The sequence below is a fragment of the Leptosomus discolor genome, chromosome 7 (genome assembly GCF_034619465.1).
Source record: "Leptosomus discolor isolate bLepDis1 chromosome 7, bLepDis1.hap2, whole genome shotgun sequence".
Lineage (NCBI taxonomy): Eukaryota > Metazoa > Chordata > Aves > Leptosomiformes > Leptosomidae > Leptosomus > Leptosomus discolor.
The window spans coordinates 65,996,326-66,014,874 of record NC_141397.1 but is presented as its reverse complement, the minus strand read 5'-3'; the positions used below and the strand labels follow the sequence as shown (position 1 = coordinate 66,014,874).

At 52.0% G+C, this 18,549-nt stretch overlaps 2 protein-coding genes across 4 annotated transcripts; one reads left to right on the top strand and one right to left on the bottom strand.

The window, feature by feature from the left end:
* Nucleotides 1–240: 240 nt before the first annotated feature.
* On the bottom strand, nt 241–2,217 carry SERP1 (stress associated endoplasmic reticulum protein 1). Its single transcript, XM_086467864.1, has 3 exons — nt 2,109–2,217; nt 1,941–2,016; nt 241–1,821 (listed from the first exon to the last, which is right to left on the bottom strand). The coding sequence occupies exons 1-3, from the start codon at nt 2,190–2,192 to the stop codon at nt 1,781–1,783; spliced, it is 201 nt and encodes a 66-aa protein (XP_086323990.1). The 5' UTR covers nt 2,193–2,217; the 3' UTR covers nt 241–1,780.
* A 293-nt stretch (nt 2,218–2,510) lies between these two features.
* EIF2A (eukaryotic translation initiation factor 2A) lies at nt 2,511–18,014 on the top strand. Of its 3 annotated transcripts, XM_086467860.1 has the most exons (14): nt 2,511–2,538; nt 5,300–5,369; nt 5,678–5,752; nt 7,222–7,340; nt 8,418–8,517; nt 8,903–8,985; nt 10,251–10,324; nt 10,465–10,609; nt 11,482–11,598; nt 13,845–14,416; nt 15,748–15,864; nt 16,651–16,779; nt 17,710–17,775; nt 17,859–18,014. In XM_086467860.1, the coding sequence occupies exons 1-14, from the start codon at nt 2,511–2,513 to the stop codon at nt 17,922–17,924; spliced, it is 1,761 nt and encodes a 586-aa protein (XP_086323986.1). In that variant the 3' UTR covers nt 17,925–18,014. The 3 variants fall into 3 exon arrangements, with proteins under 3 accessions (XP_086323986.1, XP_086323987.1, XP_086323989.1); XM_086467861.1 differs by lacking the exon at nt 5,678–5,752; XM_086467863.1 differs by lacking the exons at nt 8,418–8,517; nt 8,903–8,985.
* The last annotated feature ends 535 nt before the right edge of the window (nt 18,015–18,549 follow it).

Sequence of the window (18,549 nt, the reverse complement as noted above, 5' to 3'; positions counted from 1 at the left end):
AAGTGGGAACCACGCAGACCCCCCAGGGGCCGGAGAGCTGAGCCCCTGCAGGGAGATCGGTCCCCGAGGGGAAGGGGAGTAGCACCAGGCGCGCCCATGGCCCAGACCCCCGAGTAGGGGGGTTTCCTGCGGCAAAGGGGCTCCTCGTGGGGCAGAGCTGACGAAGGTGCACGCAGGACGAAGGGCCTGGTTTCAACACCCGCTGAGGCGCCATTTTGCCAACCTCAAAACGGACACAGCTCGCATTTGAAAAGAACTTTATTTAAAATCAGAGGTTATACACACTTCCCCCCGCCACCACCGCTTACAAAACATGAGTGTCCAAGAACAAGGAACATTGCCTTGCACGGCTCAGCTCCGGGGCATGCTCTTGGCCACGCTGGTTCACACCAGTCCCAACGATTTCATACGGAAACACGACATCTCATACAAAAGATCTGCTCTTTCATGGCTAACAGGCATTTAATTCATCTCTACAGACATTTGCTTTTCTATTACTTCTAGCGTAACCGGATTTTAAATTTCTCTTCTGCTAATAAACCTGAAAAAAGAAAATCTTCCTTTAGCAACGGCGTACAACAGCAGCCCGATCTCAGGTGGCCTTTGTTACCAGCGCAGACAGCAAGCGGCCAACGCCATGCCTGGGCCACCAGCAATAAAACATGATCAATAGCAGCATTTTCCACCGAGATCTAAGTTACAGCCTCCTACAGATGTAAGGAGGGCTGGTTTTTTTTTTTTGTTTGTTTTACTGTTCTTTTTTTCTTCAGTATCACTAAGAAGGAACTGTGATTACCCATAGGGAAGCAGTTAAGTACTGGATCCATTGTTAGATGAAACAGAGTTGAAAGCAGGATTTACCTTAAATAGGATTAAATATATATATATTGCAAGACAGACCACACTCTGCAGGAGCTGCACGTAAAAGCAGAACTGTGGGCAGGAGGGGCAGGGTCCCTGCACCTGCACAAAACATTCCCATACAACATCCTAAAATTTAGAACTATCACCACTTGTTGCAAGTTGTCCAAGAAGTATTTACAGCCAGCCACGGCCCGGCGAGCCGGCAGCTCGGCAGCCTGCCGGGCTCTGGCATCGGGCTGCGTCAGGAGCAGCTGCTGCTCGGCCGCGCCGGTTGCTAACTCACACCCACTAGCGCTACACAAACAAGCATTTCCTACTCAGGAGGACGAGAGGTTCGGGGTACAGTTTTCCGCCGTGACAAGCGTCGGGGCGCTCGCGCACTGCCACATGCTGCAGTGGGGCTACTCTACGCGTACAGAGAGGACGATGCACTCGGGTAAGCTACGGGATGCGGCGCGGCCCAACCGCTGCGCTGCCAACATGCTTCAGATCCGTACTCCAGCTGCTGCAAAAATCCTGGCGTCCGGCTTTAAATAAAACCACTTCCAGCTGCACAGACTGACACGGGTCTGGGGACCGGAGCTCCCAGCAGAGGCCAGTCCCACGGCATCCACACGGCTCGGCCTGTCTACAGAGGACATGGCTGTGGGCTGCACTGAATAAGTAGGTCCACGATTGTAGATCAACAACATAATTTTATTGCTTTGTACATGTGGTGCTGATCAAGGCACTGTGGCACGGGCTAGAAAACTCGGAATGACTCGTGAAGGGACCTGGAATGCGACGCGGCCGATGCCGAGCACCGCTCCGCGGCAGCTGCTGCGACGAACCGGGGCTGGCGGGGCGCCGGCCGGGGGGGACAGTCCATGGCAGCGCTGGGGGGGGCGCGGGCGGGCCTCACCCGGCGACGGGCCCCTCACATGCCCATCCGGATGCTCTGGATGATCTGGAAGATGGCTGCAAGAGAGCGGGGGAGGGCAGCGCTGGCAGCGGGCGGCGGGCAGGCCGCACCGGGCTCCGCGGGGAGGAGCGGCGCCGGGGCCCGCGCCGCCCGGGGCCCGCCCGCGCCCGCTTACCTGATCCGCAGACCACGAAGATGAACAGCGCCAGCAGCCAGGGCCCGACCGACGCCTTCTCCTCCGGGGCCGTCCTCTGCGGGCACAGCACCGCCGCCGTCAGCCCGGCCCCGGCCCCGGCCCCCGCCCCCGCCCCGCCGCCCCGGCCCGCCCCGGCCCCCCGCGCACCGAGGTCTTGGCGACGTTCCCGCGCTGCGTGATGTTCTTGCTGTGCTTCTCGTTGGCCATGCGGATGCGCTGCTTGGCCACCATGGTGCGACCGGCCGGCCCGGGCCGCCGCCGCCGCCGCCGCTCCGCTCGCTGGGCCCCGCGCGCCGCCCGCTGCCAGCGTCAGCACCGCGCGGCGCCGCCCGCCGGAAACACGCGCCGCCGCGGGCGGGGCCGCCTCCCGCCGCCAACCCGCGCGCCCGCCGGTAGCGCTTCCGGGGCAGCGCGCGCCGCGGCGGGCGGAAGCGGCCGCCCACGAGTCACGTGCCGGCGCCCCCACCCCCGCCCCGCGCGACGTGGACGTCTCTGGGGCGGCCGCGTCGTCGCTCACCCGGAAGCGGAAGCTGAACGCGTCGCGCCAAGATGGCGCCCCCCACGCCGCTGCTGGCAGGTGCGTCGGGACCGGGCGGCGGTGGGGTGAGCGTCGGGTCGTGGGGACCGGCCCGGCCTGGCTGGGGCTGGCGGCGGGTGGGACGGGGGCGGCCCTGTGCCCTCCGCCGGTCCCCTCAGGGCGCGGCGGGGCCGGCCCGGGTCCCCGCTCCGCTCCCGGCGCCGGGCGGGGCCTCCCCGGGCCGTGTCGTTGCCCCGTGGGCGCGCTCGGCCCTTGGCCCGGGGCAGCACCGCGCTCCCTGGGGTGCCGGCTGCTCGTCACCGTCCCTTCGTCGCCTGAGCAGCCGCCGGTCCGCCGGCCAGCCTCTGCCTGCTGCGCCGCGGGAGGTGCGCGGGGGTGTAAGAGCACGTCTGCTAAAGCTGCCTTGGGCTTTCTCCTGGGCTCGGTCTGTCCTGCGACCGCCTGGTACAGGGTGAAGCGCCCCCGGAGGTGCTGTGCTAGAGGAAACGGGGCGACCGGGTGAGAGCAGGGCAGGCCCGTTCGCCAGCCCAGCTTCCCCGGGGCTCGGAGCGGACGGTGGCAGCCCCGGGACTCGCAGGACTTGGGCACCGGCCTAGCGGGGCCTCTGCAAGCTGCCTGGCAGCTCCCCGGAGCTCACAGCCGACTGAAGTGCCTTCGCTGCAGTTCGTGGGCTCATCGCTGCGTTTTGTGGAGTTTCTTTAACAGTCCTTCTCCCTTTCCTGTCTCTCCTGCTTTTTAAGTTGTCCGTGGCACCAGGGAGATGTATTTTTCCTTCCCTGTGTTGCTGAGCTTTAAATGCCAGCACACGGACCCTGGCTTGGGTGTACGGGGGGCTGCAGTTGTTCAGGGTGGGTTTTGGGCTGCTTGCTGCTGTCTGTGATCTGATGTAAATTTGGATCTTCATTTTTCTTGGGAGTCTGACAGAGAGCCTGGAGAACAGACTCCAGGCAGGGGCGCAAAGCTCGTGGGTCCTATTTAGTGTGTTGTTAAAACGTACCCTTGAGGTATGTTAGGGGTGCGGTGTGCCCCCAGGGAAGTACAGGGCTGCAGAGCAGGTGGAGAGCTGAAATCTGTCAGAAAGGTGTTTTCTCCAAACTAATAAACTATTGCTTGGAATGTTTTCCACTTGTTGATCTCCAAAGCGCATGAGAGAGGCGAGGGAGGGACACGTGGCGGTTGAAGGAGCGGCTCTGACGAGCAGCGTCAGGGTGTTCGGTGCCAGACCTGCTGCTGTGGTGGGAGCGCGGCTGTTCGGCTGCCGGGCCTCCTCCCGGGCAGCTGCAGAACCGGCACCTTGAGCTAGTGCGGATCTTGCTTTCTTGGCTCCCGTTTGTCAGTAAAAAATTGTCACTGCAGGAGGTGTCTTTAGCGTCCCAAGAAAATGCATGAAACACAGCTAACAGCTGCGTAACACTTGCCCATTTTGTGGTTTAACTTTGCATTATAGTGTGTTTGTAATACAACTACCTTAAAAATGTTTGGTTTATTCGCTGTGTGACAGTTCTAACTGCATGATTTTGCATGAATCTGTCTTTATTTCTTGTTTGTTTTCCAGTGCCGTAAGCCTGGCCATGTCTCTGAAAAGAATGAAATTTAGAACACGTTTTGTACTGATACTTCTTTTACACCCTCTGTTTTCGAAGTTGAAGGTCAATGTTGAAACTAACGATGGGGCAAACACTGTGTCACGTCAGCAGAAAAAGGAGTCCAACACAACCTTTCTGTGGCAAACGCCCTTCCCGAGTTCGGGCTTTGCGGGGGGTCTGGGTGTCCCTTTGCAGCCCTGTTGTGCAGGACTCTCCTGCGGCTTTTGCAGCAGTGGAGAATTTTCAGCTTCTGCAGGTTGGGCTTCGTGAAAGCGCCTCCTGTGGCAGGGCTGAGAGCTGGGGGCTGCCGGCCGCTTTGGGACAAGGTGTTGTCCCTCCTCCCGTAGGCAGGTGCAGCTCCTCGGTGGCGTGAGGTCACCCCGCGAGGTGAAGCCAGGCTTATACAGTGGTGTCCAGCGAGGGGACGATAGGCGACGGGCTCCCACGGAGACCCAGGAAACTGCGCTTAAACCTGAGAAGTACGGGTTGGGTTTTTTATGATTTCGCTGTGCCGCTGAGCACGGGCTGCCCGGGGAGGCTGCGGGTCTCTCTCCCGGGGTACACTCGCCTCCCGGCCAGGCACGGCCCCGCAGCCTGGCACCGCGGGCCCTGCTGGAGCAGGGGCGGGCTGGGGGGCGCCAGGGGTGCCCCCACCTCAGCCCCTCTGCCCTGCGCCTGGTTCGTCTCTGTCCCGCTGCCCTCGGCGGCGCTTCTGCTCCTCGTTCGCCCTGGCACCAGCGCTCCCGCGGCAGAGGGGCCGACCGGTTCGTAGCCCCCGGCTGGGGGGGCTGCATGGGAAGTGCCGCGCTGGCCCGAGTGGGGGGCGGACCGCTCGGCCGCGGGGAGGCTGGCACTGGTGGCCGTTGTCCCGCTTCGGCCCTCGGCGCCGGGGCAGCGCTGGCCGGTCACTGGTGCGTCCGCAGAGGCGTCGGGCGAGCTGGTGCCTCCGTTGCCTGCGCGTTGGGGCTCCCGGGGCTCAGCGCTGCCCCTTCGCTGCCGCCGTCCTGCGCTCCCGTCCCGCGGCTGCCGCGGGGGAAGGCAGGCATTGGGGTGCGTGTCGCGGCCTGAACCCCCTTTACAACCGTCCGGCATCTGCCCCAAAATGCGAGTGGGGTAAAGGGCGTGCGGGTCTCAAGGTTCACAAACTGGAAGAAGCTTTTGCTTTGGATGACTTTCTGGGTTTGAAATGAGTGGTTGCTTCTTCCCTCTTCCAGTGAGAGGATCCGAGGGGCTTTACATGGTGAATGGGCCGCCTAGTTTCACCGAGAGCACAGCGTTTCAAAGGTACTGATGTTACCGCTGTTCTTGATCTTCTGCACAAAAGAAATAGCTTTCTGGAAAGCAAAGGTAGATTCTAGAATTGAAAAATGTATATATGTGAGTGAATTTTTCCTTGCTGTCAGCAGTTCAGAGAATCGATGGTTTCGAAGGCTTGGCGCTTGCCCGCCCTCCCGTCGCCCGGGCGGTGATGCTGAGCGGTGGCCGGGTGCACAGCGCTGCTGGAGCGCAGCGGGGAGACGGGCGGGTTGCTGTCTGTTGAGGGTGCCGCCGCGGGGTGTTGGGGTACTAATGGGCGTTTCTTACCTCTTTAGGGACTCTGGAAAAAATTGCAAAGCTGTTGCTTTTAGCAAGGACGGTTCCCTCTTTGCCTGGTGCAACGGAGAAAAGTTGGTGCATTTTTTTTTTTAATTATATTAATTGTCATAATAATTTATGATAATAATCCAGTTTGTGTGAAATAAACTGGATCAGTTTTGCCCCGTTTACTCTTGTCTGTGTAAAGGCTATTGCTATAAATGTGTTTGTTTCCATACACGCTTTAGATGCAGTTTATTTTTGCATTATTCGCTGTAGTGGCTTTGTTTCCTGAATATCAGATGAAATATTTACTGTTTCTCTCGTATTTATAGCGCACCCATTCCTGAGGAATTTGGGGTTTTTTTGCTCATAGTTCCCTCTACGATAGTACCTGGTTTTCTGGGGTTAACCTCTTAGTAGAGCTCATGGAAAATGAAGAGTCTGCACACCTTGTGTACAAACATCACAAGGTTCCTTTTTTATAGACCAGGCGCGTTGTAGAGTTCACTGGAGGCCGTCCTTTATGTAGGAGTGCGTCCGGGGGCTGCTGCTGTAAAGAGGTGATAAGGCTGCTTCTGGAATGTCAGTACTCTGGCTAACGGGTTAAAAAAATCTGCAAAGGGGCTCAGTAATGCCGTTGAAGCATTTCTTTTTAGGTAGGTAACTTAGACGTAGGATTCGTTACTTTCACTGTTGTTTCTGGTTCTCCAAAATATTCAGACTCCTCATTTTTCCTTAAAAACTTTTATTTTTGTCAGTTGGTAAGGTCCATTTCCAGAAAATGTTTGTGGGGAAAATGTTTTCAAACGACCAGCTTGTCTGTCCAGGTACCCAGACTTTAAATGAGAGCATTCCAGATGGCAAGTCTTTCCAGGCCTCTCTGTTTTGGGGGCTGTCCCTCTTCCTTCTCTCTGAGGGGGAGCAGTCAGTGAGATGGTGAGGAACAGGCTCCTAAGGCAGCTCCTGAGGACAGCAGTGGCTTGGATGCGGCTTGGTGTGATCTTTTTTGTTCCTTTGGATTCCGTGTGTGGCAGATCTTTAACACATGGGGTCCAGAGGTGCCGCTGGGCCTGGCTTGCTCAGCTGTCTGACCATTGCTATTTGTTGTCCCTGGCTCTGCACACCCCAGCCTCAAAAAGCCCAGTTCTTAAATGTCATATCCTTATAGATAAAGACCTTTAAAAATAGGTGGGATAAACACGTGTTTTAGTTCCCTTAGAATCTTTCTCGACTTTAGCACTGTGCAAGTGTGGATGGCCTCTTTGGGTAGAATGTCTTATCTCTGGTTCAGAGGTTAAATGTTGCAGATAAAAATAATGTGGTATGTTTTGAGCAGTGCTTTCACTTAGTTTCCGTTATGCTTGGGTATCTGGTTTTAAAATTTTTTTTTTTTTCAAAAATGTAGTAAAAGCGGGAGGGGGAAAAAAAGCTCTTCTAATTTAGTTACATTGGCCAAATTTGGGGCAGAACTAGGAGTGTCAAATATGTGAAAAGTTCCCTTGGCTGTTAATTAACTACTCTAAGCATGTTTTACTGAAATGGCATCTTTTGGTTCCAGAGTAAATATTGTTAATGTCACCAGTGCTGAGTTACTGCGTTCCTTTGACCTTCCAAAGGCAGTTTGCCTTGAATTCTCGCCAAAGAACAACGTCCTGGCCACCTGGCAGGCCTATACAAGTGAGTATCTCACCAGCTGTGAAAGTACGCCGGGTCACTGCGTGTTTTAATTCGGTTTGCAGGCTTTCCGCCACCCGATCTGCCACTGTGGCGTATTTATTGGCTAAAGGAGCAGTGTAGCGAGCGTACAGAAAATTATAGGGGTAGTCAAGTGTTCAGCGGAGGAGGGAGGGATGCCGTCTTCCGAAAGCGTCCGGTATCGACCGCTCTTAGGAGCACTAAAACCTGCCAGCTGGTCTTGGCGCAAAGCGCGCGTTGGAACGACACGCTGCTCGAGCCGCTCGTGTGGGGAAGGAAGGCTGTGAGCTGTCTGCCAGCAGCGTGTCCTCCACTGGGCACAGCTGACCTGAGTGTTCTCCGTTGTCCAGGGGGCTCTGCTCTCTCCTCTGCCTCCCTGTGGAGTTCAAGTTCCTGATTTAGGCGGCCTCAGTCTCATCCAAGCTGTGAGCCCGAGGCAGGCAGTGTGAAGAGCTGGGCCTAGGCTGGGCGTTGGGAAGGGCTCTGGGAGAGGTGGTGGGCTCACACCAGGCAGCACAAGCGACAGAGCTGCTGCCGGCTGTGGGCTGTTGGGGAGCTGTTGGGAGGTGTGCTCCGAGTCACGGGTACCAGCAGGCAGGCTGTAGTGTCCGGAGCAAGCAGGAGAGCTGAAAGCCGGCAGGACCGTTTTGTGCAGCTTGCAGACAGCGCCGGGGCTGCCACGGGACGGGCGCAGCGCCCTGCGTTCTCGGGAGGGCGGCGTGTGGGAGCGGAGAGCACGCCCTCGCTGCTTGCCGAGAGGGTCGCTCTGGATTCTGGTTCAAAAACATGCCCTAAAAAAGCTGTGCTGGTGTTGGTGGTCCTGGTCTTGTGGTGGGGAGCAGAAACCCCACCCTTGGAAGCAGACTGAGAGACTGCAGAGAGACTTAGTTAATAGGTGAAGCTGTTAGCAGCCCGGGGTTTAGCCCCTCGGGGCGGGATGCTTCTTGTACGAAGTTTAGGCGTGTTTGGTTGCTTGTGGAATCGTGAGGTGGCGCGTGATCATGGTGAAGCAGGTTGGATCCCCAGAGACCACCGCTGTAATCCGTGTTTTTGTTGCAGCTGCTAAAGACGGCACAGCGGGGGTGCCCAACCTACAGCTTCATGAGGTGAAAACTGGAAAATGTTTAAAATCGTTCATCCAGAAAAAGATGCAGAACTGGTAAATACCATTTCCAGATGCTAATTGTTTGCAAAGAAATGTGGTTTCAAAACCTGGTCTGGGTAAATAGAGCTGTTGGTGTGGAGTTGCCTTTCAAAATACTGCCTGGTGCTAGCTGAAAGCAAGTGTCTGTGCTTCGAGTACCTTTGTATGTAGTTGTAATTGTTTCATAGTATAAATTCATGATAATTTTGCACCACAGAGGAAGCGGGGGGCCGACAATAACTAAGCCTAGTTGGGTTTTTTTACTATGCAGATGTCATTTGTTCATTCGAAATATGTATCACGTTTGAACTTGTTTGGCTTTGAAAATGGAGGAATAAAAATCCTAGACTGCTGAGGATGAGCATCATTCAGTGTCCCTAATTTATTCCTCTAACTGTAGGTGTCCTTGCTGGGCAGAGGATGAGAGCATTTGTGCCCGGAATGTAAACAATGAAGTGCACTTCTTTGAAAACAACAACTTCAGTACGCAAGTATTTCTGTACATCTCCCTGCGTTCTACAGAGGCACCTTCTTTTGGGGGGGGCGGTTTCTTCTGAATCTTTTCCTCATTTCTTCTTTTGCTTGCTCTTTATTTTAAATAATGCCTACATTCTGTTTGAGCTTGGAATTCAGAATTGTTTAATGAAGTATGTTTTCACTTTCTTCTTTATCTTTTCAGTGACTTATCTAGTATGAAATGCATCTAATTTTCAGTTAAAGAGGCCTGATTCTGTATTGTTTCTCATTTAATGAGATCCAGGAAACTGTCAATAGAGAACGTGATCTATGATTACTTCTTTGGGTTGTGTGTCTTCTGTCAATGAACTGTTAAAGTGTCTCATTAGGAAATTTATATTGATGGCAGAAATGAAGTTGTGAAGCTAGAGCGGTTTTTTAAAGGAAATTTAATACTAGTAGTAGAATGTTTGGCATCCATAGAGGTTGAAAAGGGAAAGGGGGAGAGAAGAGCAGGAAGATAAAAATCAATTAGAACAAAAACTGAAAGGAATAAAAGGAAACTGCTGGGGGGTGAACAGTGGTGTGTGGTTTTGGTGGGGTTTTGTTTGGGGTGGGTTTTTTTTTTTAAATATAAAGCTGATACAAGAATTATTCTGGGAGCTAAAAATGCAGCGTGTGAGAGGTGCAGTTTCCTGAGGGTTAGCCCTGCTGATGTTAACGAAGCCATACTCGGGAAGCTTGGAACGTCTGTTCAGCACGAGGTCTGCTGCCCAGCGGGGCCTCCTTGCTGCAGCGAGGCTGTGGGTTGCTGCTGTTCGTTGGCTCTTTAAATACACCTTCTGTGTAAAGGGGCAACGTTCAGCACAGAACACGCCTTTACAAACGCTTCCTACCGGGAAGGATCATCCGCTGAAGTTGCGAGGGGAGAAGCCCCGGCTCTGTGGGATGGACATGACTGGCGCTGCTTCCTCTGCGATCAGCGCGGAGAAGATGACGAGCGCTGCGCCTTGCTTCAGACGCGAGTGGTGTTCCCCTGCGGTTCAGAGCCTTCCTTGGTGTTTGACCTTCCAAGTACTAAATACCGGATTTCAGACCAGTTGGTTTTGTAAATAAAAATGTGTGACGAAATAGGAAGGTAGCGGTTGTTGGCCTAGTGAAAGAAGTCCTTTGTCATTGTGTGGGCTGTTCTTCATCATCCACAGTGCAGACCCGTGAAATGGGATAGCTAAGTGATCCGGGCTGGCGTCGTTTGTCACTAACGTCATCACGTCTGCGACTTTGTTTTGCAGATACTATTGCAAATAAACTGCATTTGCAAAAGGTTAACGATTTCGTGCTATCTCCAGGAGCACAGCCGACCAAGGTACTTCTGATGTTGTTTGAAACTTTTTTCTTAGTTTTCGTCAAAAGATCCCTGTGATTTTAGTACAAGGTACTAGTAGTGAATAGACACTGTGCTACCGAGAGGATCACTTGCAGTGAGATCTCCTGGCTCTGTTCTAGGTGGCTGTGTACGTCCCGGGCAGCAAAGGAGCGCCGTCGTTCGTTCGGCTCTATCAGTATCCCAACTTCGGTGGCCCTCAGTCTGCACTAGCCAATAAGAGTTTCTTTAAAGCTGACAAGGTGACAATGCTGTGGAACAAAAAAGGTAAAACAGATGTATATTTAAACTTTTACACACCACCCATTTGGGACTTAATGACTTTGTTTGCTGCATGGGTTTTGCGTTTAACCTGCGTGCGCAGGGGAATGCTGAAGGTGGCCATTGGTGCCGGTGCCGTGTCAGCGTCGCAGTTCCGAATACCCCAAAGTGCTCGTAGCTTTCCTGTCTTGACTTCTGTGGTCAGTATATTGTAATCGAGAATATTCTACGTGTTGGTCAGTTTTGCAGTTGAACAGCAAATTCGCGTTTGATTTTGCATTCTGTGACGGTAACGTCTTTAGACTGTAAACGTACGATTATACCAGAGCGTAAGCTGTTCTTAGATAAAATCGTGTGCACACAGGTGTGTCACTTGCACAGTCCCCTGTGTGCTTTGCTGTTGGTTAGCAATGAGCTGCTTCAGCATAATTTTGTAAAAAAGTTTTACTTGAACCCACGTTGGAATACAGGGAAGGCCTTAACATACGTGTAGAAACCATGTGTGGGCACGCAGTTTTGGTTAAAATAGGTGTGCCTACAAAAGCTGCTGATGAAATGCTTTGTTCAAGGACTGATCAGGGCGCTGGGTTTCTGCCTTAGAGGAGGAGTATCTTTATGATGGCTGCAGAAGCATATTCACTTCCTCGTAATTCAGCGGTGAATGAATAGACTTTGCTTGCGCTTGTTGCCTGCGGAAGGCAGATCCCTGTTCTGTTTAGGAAAGATGAAGCGCAGAAGAGAGCAGCGACAGCGCTGTTAGGCGAGCAACTAACGAGAATTCACAATCAAACTGCTTTCTCCTTGTCATGGTAGTGTGTGGGATAGTTTATGTAATTTGCAGTAACTGCACTGAAATAACTGTGTGTCTGTTCTGTCAGCCACTGCTGTGCTCGTGATAGCGAGTACAGAGGTTGATAAAACAGGTGCTTCCTACTACGGAGAGCAAACCCTGCACTACATCGCCACAAACGGGGAAAGCGCCGTCGTCCAACTGCGTAAGTAGCTCTTGGCTTTTTTCCTTGGCGTTATAGCTCTCGGTAGTGGGCTTTGCTGTGTCACCAGCTTCTGTGTAATGTGTGAGGGGGTTTTGTTAGTCTAAGGAAGTAATTAAAAAATTAAGTACTCTTAACAGAAAAAATCCTTCAGCAGATTTTTTTTTTTTAAATCTGGAGTAAGGGGTGTTTGTTTTTTTTTGTTTTTAACAGCTGAGTTGTCTTGCCATCTCTGGTACACTTGTCTTAATGTCAGTGGCAGAGGGCACACGCTTTCAGTGAATATATACAAATAATTTGCTTGGGAGGGTGCTCACGTGCGCAGAAAGGGCGTTGTGTGTGTTTACTGAGGAAACACCTGGGCAACGGAGAGTCTGGAATGGGCAGGAAGGTGTGTAACCACGCAGAATAATCCTGCCTGTGCCTTTAGACATGCAGCTGATCCTGTCACACAAGGAACTGGGGCAGAGTGAGAGCAGTTTTTTGAAGTGTATTGGGAAATAGAAGTCCTTTATTTTGTGTTGTAAAATGGAAAGTGTTCCAAGACATAAAAATTACGTGTTGGGGAGAAGCAAGTGGATGTGCTTAATTTCAGGGTTGTCTGTGCACTGGAAATCCATTCATTACTTTCCCCTTGGTGGTGTTTGTTCGTTATCTTGAGGTGTTGGTGTTTGTGTTAAGCGCGTGTCCTGTTTGGGACTGTCCCGAGGGTAGCTTGTTGTGCTTCAGAACTTTGGGGATGGGGTGACGTAGACTGTCGATGCTTGAGAGACTGTGAATATGTTCTCTTCAATACTGGTGCTGGCTGGGAGAACGTCTCCAGTTTGCTTTTTGCAGCAAAACTTGTGGTATCAAGTACTGTGCCCCATTTTCTTGTGCTGCTGACTTCTCTGGGGAAAAATAATTTGGATTATAACTCGGTGTCTGGAATCTCTCTGGGAGCAGTTTCCTAGATTGAGAACACGAGTTGTTTAATCACATGCTTATCAAAACCTTCTTTGCCTTTTGCAGTTATTTTTTTCTGATGCATCTTTGTTTAACAGGAAGTTTATCGTTAATTTTCATTTAATTTAGCTATTCTTTTTCAAGGAAAAAACCAAACTGGTGTCTGTTTTGTAAAACTCCTTTCCCACAAAAGCAAGCGGTGGGCACTTGGAGCGAGCGGTGCCTCCTCTCCTGTGGGTTTGTGTCTTCTGATCGCTTCTGAGGTCCGGTTTCGAAGCTCTGGTCACACTGGTGTTTGCAGAGGGTTTCGGTTCTGGCTGGCGCGCGCTCACGCTGCCACCTTTGCCGTGGCTGCTGGCGCCCGCAGGAGCCGCCCTCCTCCCTCCGCCGCCCGCTGCCGTGACACGGGCAGACACGTGGCTTTCTGCCGCAGCCCGTCTGCGGTGGTGTCTGGTTAGTGCCTGGACAGCATGGTTGCACGGCCTGGTTTGTGGAGGTGACGAGGCTTTAGAATGCCAGCAGGAGTGAACAACTTGAATCTGCTTGGTGTTTTGGGCCAACACCTGGATTTAGGAATTGGCAGCAAGGCACTTGGTGTTTGTCTGAAATCGAGGTAGAGATATCCAGACCATGAATAGTTGTAACGACCCGTGTGCCCTTTTACATGAGTTTCCATCACTGATTTGTCATTCTTCAATATCTCCTAATGTTCTAACTCCCAGAATGGATTCTAACTTTATTGAGTTTTAATCATTATGTGTAAAACTATTTTTTGTGCGTTCTCTCACTTTAAAATCTGCCTTGTAAAATACCGTGCGTGAGCACGGTCCAAAGATCACTTAGGTCAGTATTTCTCAGCTCTGCAAAGCTGAGCTGTGCACTATGTCGTAGATTTAAGAAAGAGGGTCTAGTACCCAGCTAGTACAAAACTCCTGGGTTTGCAGGTTTCCAGTGGGACAGTTTCAGAAGGTCCTGAGAGATCATACTTGAATAACGAGGCGGGGAATAAAAGAGGGATTTTTTTTACATGAAAAAAGTATGCTTGCTGTTACCGTGCTGACGCTGACCCCGCAGAGGTAATTTGGAATGGCTGCAGTTATTGTTGCAAACCCTAACTAAAACTATCAGAAGATAACACGTTGTTCCTGCCTCTGTTGTTAGCAGAACTCATTTTCAGTGTCAGTAATTAGGTCACAGCATTTTAGCAAAGCGTGACGTTAAGAACTGCCATTGATTTTGGCTTTGCTTGCACTGGAAAGACACACGCTCCTACCGACAGCTGCCTGTTTTCCTCTTCCTTTTAGCAAAAAACGGCCCTATTTACGATGTTGTTTGGAGCCCAAATTCTGTTGAGTTCTGTGCTGTGTATGGGTTTATGCCTGCCAAAGCGACAGTTTTTAATCTGAAGTGTGACCCTGTGTTTGATTTTGGAACCGGTCCTCGCAATGCTGCCTACTACAGCCCCCACGGACACATCCTGGTGCTCGCAGGATTTGGAAACCTCAGGGGACAGATGGAAGTGTGGGACGTTAAGAACTACAGACTCGTTTCCAAACCAGTAGCCTCGGATGCCACGTACTTCGCTTGGTGTCCTGACGGGGAGCACATTGTCACGGCTACGTGTGCTCCCAGGCTGCGCGTCAGCAACGGGTACAAGGTATGGCACTACACCGGCTCCCTGCTGCACAGCTACGAAGTGCCGTCGAACGAGGAGATGTGGCAGGTTTCCTGGCAGCCCTTCTTGGACGGAGTGTTCCCGGCGAAAGCAGTGAAGTACCAGGCCGTGCCCAGCGAATTGCCCAGCGCCGAGCCGAAGCCTGCCCAGGCGTACAGGCCCCCAGCCCTGCGAAACAAACCTGTGACGAGTTCCAAGCTTGTAAGTGGCCAGTGGCACAGAACCACCGAATGGTTTCGTAGATGACCTAAAGCGTGCTGTTCCGTGGCTTTGCCCGTCTGTATTTAGTGAGAGACGTTGGAAGAGTCATCAGACTGGTGACAGTGGTGCGGTGGGTGTGGTGAGAGGTTTTCTCGGTAATCCTCTTCGACACTTGGCTCGCCGCTTGCAGGGGTGTGTGCTGGAAGGCAAACCTCTTTGGTCCCAGCACTCCCCTTGCACAAAGTCATTTGCAAACTTCAAAAACGCTCTGCACGGCGTGCGCTGGAGCAGTGACCCGTAAATTTGGTTTGCGGTGAGATTGGATACGCAAGGTAGAAGCCCCTGATGTGAGTGACCCGCCTCGCCAGTCTAGACCCAGCTAGGCAGGTGCTTGGCTGTCCTCCCAGCAGCTTTGTTGGGTTGCTTTTTAGGTGAGTTTGCTCGCTAGGAGGAGATTTGATTTGTTACCAAGTCAGCTGTAGTTGAACAGGTTTCAGTAGAGCGACCTACTTGTCTAAGGAATTTCTTCTCTGCAAGTTTTCAAAGTGGGCTGAGCAGCGACTAATTGCATTTAACAATTGTGCCCTTGATGTTGAAGTCTTAGCTTTGATTTTGGGCCTTGTGCTTCTGAAGGAAAGGCTGCTGCTCGGCTGGTGAGGAATCTGTTAATCGTGCTAACGGCTGATTTTGCAAATGACCAACAAGCAGAGGTAGTAGAGAAAAGATCTGTTAAGTAAAATAATTCCTATATATATGGGCAAGAAATCTTGTCATATGCATTAAAACAATCTAGCTCCCCAATTAAGAGTTACCTTAAAAGACCAAAAGACGAAAGAACCCCTCCTTTTCACCCCCACCCCCTCCCAGCAACCCTTTTTTCCTTTCCTGTCACTAGGAGTTTCAGTTAAAAAGCTGTCAACAAAAGCAAAATGCCGAGCTTCAGTCATTTTGTGCCGGTTTGTTCCTCTTTGATTTTATTTCCCCCCTGAGATGGAGAACATGATGATTTTGTTATTTTATCAGAAATCCATGACATCTTTAGGACATACAGGATAGTCACATCCAAACTTGGGCATGGATGAGTTGGAAACTCATTCCACGCTGTCTTCTGCTCCTCGAAAGGGAAAGGGCACATGCACATACTTCTTTTTTTTTTTTTTTTTTTTTCCCTCCTTTCTTTGTTTTTCCTTCCTCTTTCTTTATGGTTCACCTTTGCACATGCTGGTCTTGCCGTAAGGAGGTTTGGGGGCTCACTGTTGGGTGTTTGGTACCAACGCACTTGCCAACGTGGAACGCGAGTTTCATAACTGTTCGTTTTGCGTGTCCTGCAGCATGAGGATGAGCCACCTCAGAATATGAAACCCCAGTCGGGAAGCGGTGATAAGCCACTCTCTAAAACAGCTCTCAAAAACCAAAGGAAACACGAAGCAAAGAAAGCTGCTAAACAGGTACTGCGGGAGCGCTTCGTTCGGGGATCAGTTAATTACTTTTCACCAGCAGCACTGACCAGTCTCAGAGCAGCGACCGTTGGGTGCGCTGAGAGCCCTCCACACGTCTTGCACGTGAATCTCAGCTGAAATCGGTGTTAGGACTAAGAAATTCCGACTTTTCACCTTCAGGCAATGCGCACAGTTGTTCAGCGTTGGGTGAGGGGTGAGAACGGACGTGGCGCTTCGGTGCGTGTCCCCAGCTGGTCGGGGCTGAGGCATGTTCCCAGGGCAGACCAAAGACAGCCCGCTCCGTGTCGCCTCTCTGCTTGCGGCTCTTGGGCTCGGTAGATAAAGATCAGCTTTTGATGTTAGCTTTTCAGATTTCTGAAGCAATCATTTCTTAAAATAAGATTTTTTTGTTTTAATTTCTTACACTGGTTTTGGGGCCTTTTTTTTACTTCAGAGAGAATGACCCACCTCCACTTTGTAAAATATTTGTGCCTGTTTGTCATGTCATACTCACTGAGGTTTCCCTGTGCTATGTATGGTTGGTGTCTTGAGGAGGTAGAAATTCAACAAAAAACAGCATGTGAGTGGTTATAGATAACCCCTTTTTTTGTGGAAAGCCCATATATAGGTAATGCAGTACATCAAAGCAAGCCACTTACGAGTTTTGGAGTATACCAGCCAACTAGTGAAAGCAGACACATTAAATGGGTCCCTGAAAATGACTAAAGACATTCCTTAGTCCCTTTGTAATCACAGGTATTTTCTAGATAACGTGTTTATTTTATTTGTCTCCAGGAGGCCAAAGCTGATGTGAACCAGGAATCTACACAGTCCTCGGCGCCACAGAACGCACCACGGAGTGCTATGCCTGCCGTCACATCGGGAGACCCCGAAGTTGACAAGAAGATAAAGAATTTAAAAAAGGTGAGGGGATTCTTTATTTCATTTTTTTTTTTTAAAAGCAGATTTCTCTAAGAGATGGTCTGTACGATCCAGTCTGATTGTAAGGTGACTTGAGCCCGGGAGGACAGCATTTACACGGACGGCACCTTCCTGAGTTTGTGACCCAACTTTGCTTTTCCATCTTGTGAGACAGTCGAGGTCGTTGCTTGCCAGGACGCTGGAAGCTCTGACCAGAGCGGCGTCGGGCAGCACGGCGGCCACTGAAGGCGCACAGAGAGCGTTCCGGTCTCCTGCTGGGGGTGGTGGTGCTTGTGCGCCCGCCGCTGAGGGGGGGGGTACAGCTGAAAGGTGCTCGTGGGCTGCTTGTTCACTGGGCCTTGGAGCTGAGAAGGGAAGCGCGCTGTGCGGGTTTGGGTTCTTCTCTGGCTTCTGCGTGGTAGGAGTGCAAAGTGTGCTGCCGATCTGGGAAATCCTTGGATTAAATAATTTCGGAATGGAAGTTGTTTGGTTCAGGGTAGAGAATCTTTCCCGTTTCTGCGTAACCCATCAGGGCTTTTTTCTCTTGGCTGCCTCCTGCTTCCCGTGGTCTCCGTTGGGGTTAATGCTCCCGGCTTTCTGGGAAGAGGGTGGTGAAGGGGGACAGCGGTAGTGGAGGAGCCATTTCCAAATTTGGACCTGGCCCCTCAGTGAGATAAGGCATGGTGTTTGTGTTTCAGAGACTAAGAAGTGCTTCTGTTCTCTAGGTTTTGTTCTTGACAGAAATGTATTTTCTTGGTGGGAAATTCTGGACTGAGCAGCTGGAGATGCTTAAATGAAAAGTGCTCTCCACATGGAGACCTGCCTCCTCGCAAATCGGGCACTGGTGGCTGCAGGAACTTCTAAGACTGTTTTTTATCTTCTTGGTTCACCAGTATTTTTGTGTTAGTGTGGTTTTTTTGTTTGTTTTCACAGAAACTAAAGGCAATTGAGCAGCTGAAGGAACAAGCAGCTGCTGGCAAACAGCTAGAGAAAAATCAGGTACTGTTAAGATGTGTGCAGTTTATTCAAGTTTCGTTTTATAATAAGGTACATCTGTGACCTCTTGTGCTTTTTTGTTCTAGTTGGAGAAGATTCAGAAAGAAACTGCTCTCCTTCAGGAACTGGAGGACCTAGAACTGGGTCTGTAAAACTTCACGGAAATCCAACACGGCGTTAACACAAAGCTAATGAAAAATGTAGTTCGTATTAATTTGAATGCAGTAAAACGTTCCAGCACATGCCCGAGGATGCAGAAGCCTGCAATTCGCTGCCCCCCTGCCTTGGAAAAGCTTCCCTGAAGGGTTTGTGCCCACGAACAGCTGTAAACGAGTCCGCCGGTCAGCCCAGGGACGCGCTCGCGTTGCCTCAAGACCGGGAGGGGCCTCTCGGTTTCCCCTCTGGTGTGGGGGGAGGAGGGGGGCGATGAGCTGTACCCCGGGAGGGCCTGGCTGTGTTCAAAGAGGCGCGTGATCCCCCTGCAAGGGCGGCGTGCGGGTAAAAGCAAAGAGCATTCAATAACGAAAGTGTTTCTGTTCTTCTGTGACGCGGGCGGAGTCGCTAAAGCAACGGGGCCGGGCCGCCGCCTGCGGACGCGGTTCGCCGCTGGGTTTTGCTGCGCCGCCTTTCCCGGTTCCCCCTTCCCGGCCCCTCCGGGGACCGCTAGCCCCGGAGCGCGGCGGCCCCGGCCCGGCCCAGGCCGCTCCTGCCTCCCGCAGGTAAACCCGGGCCTGGCGCCGCGCCCCAAGCCCCACCGGAGCGCGGACGCGGCGTAAC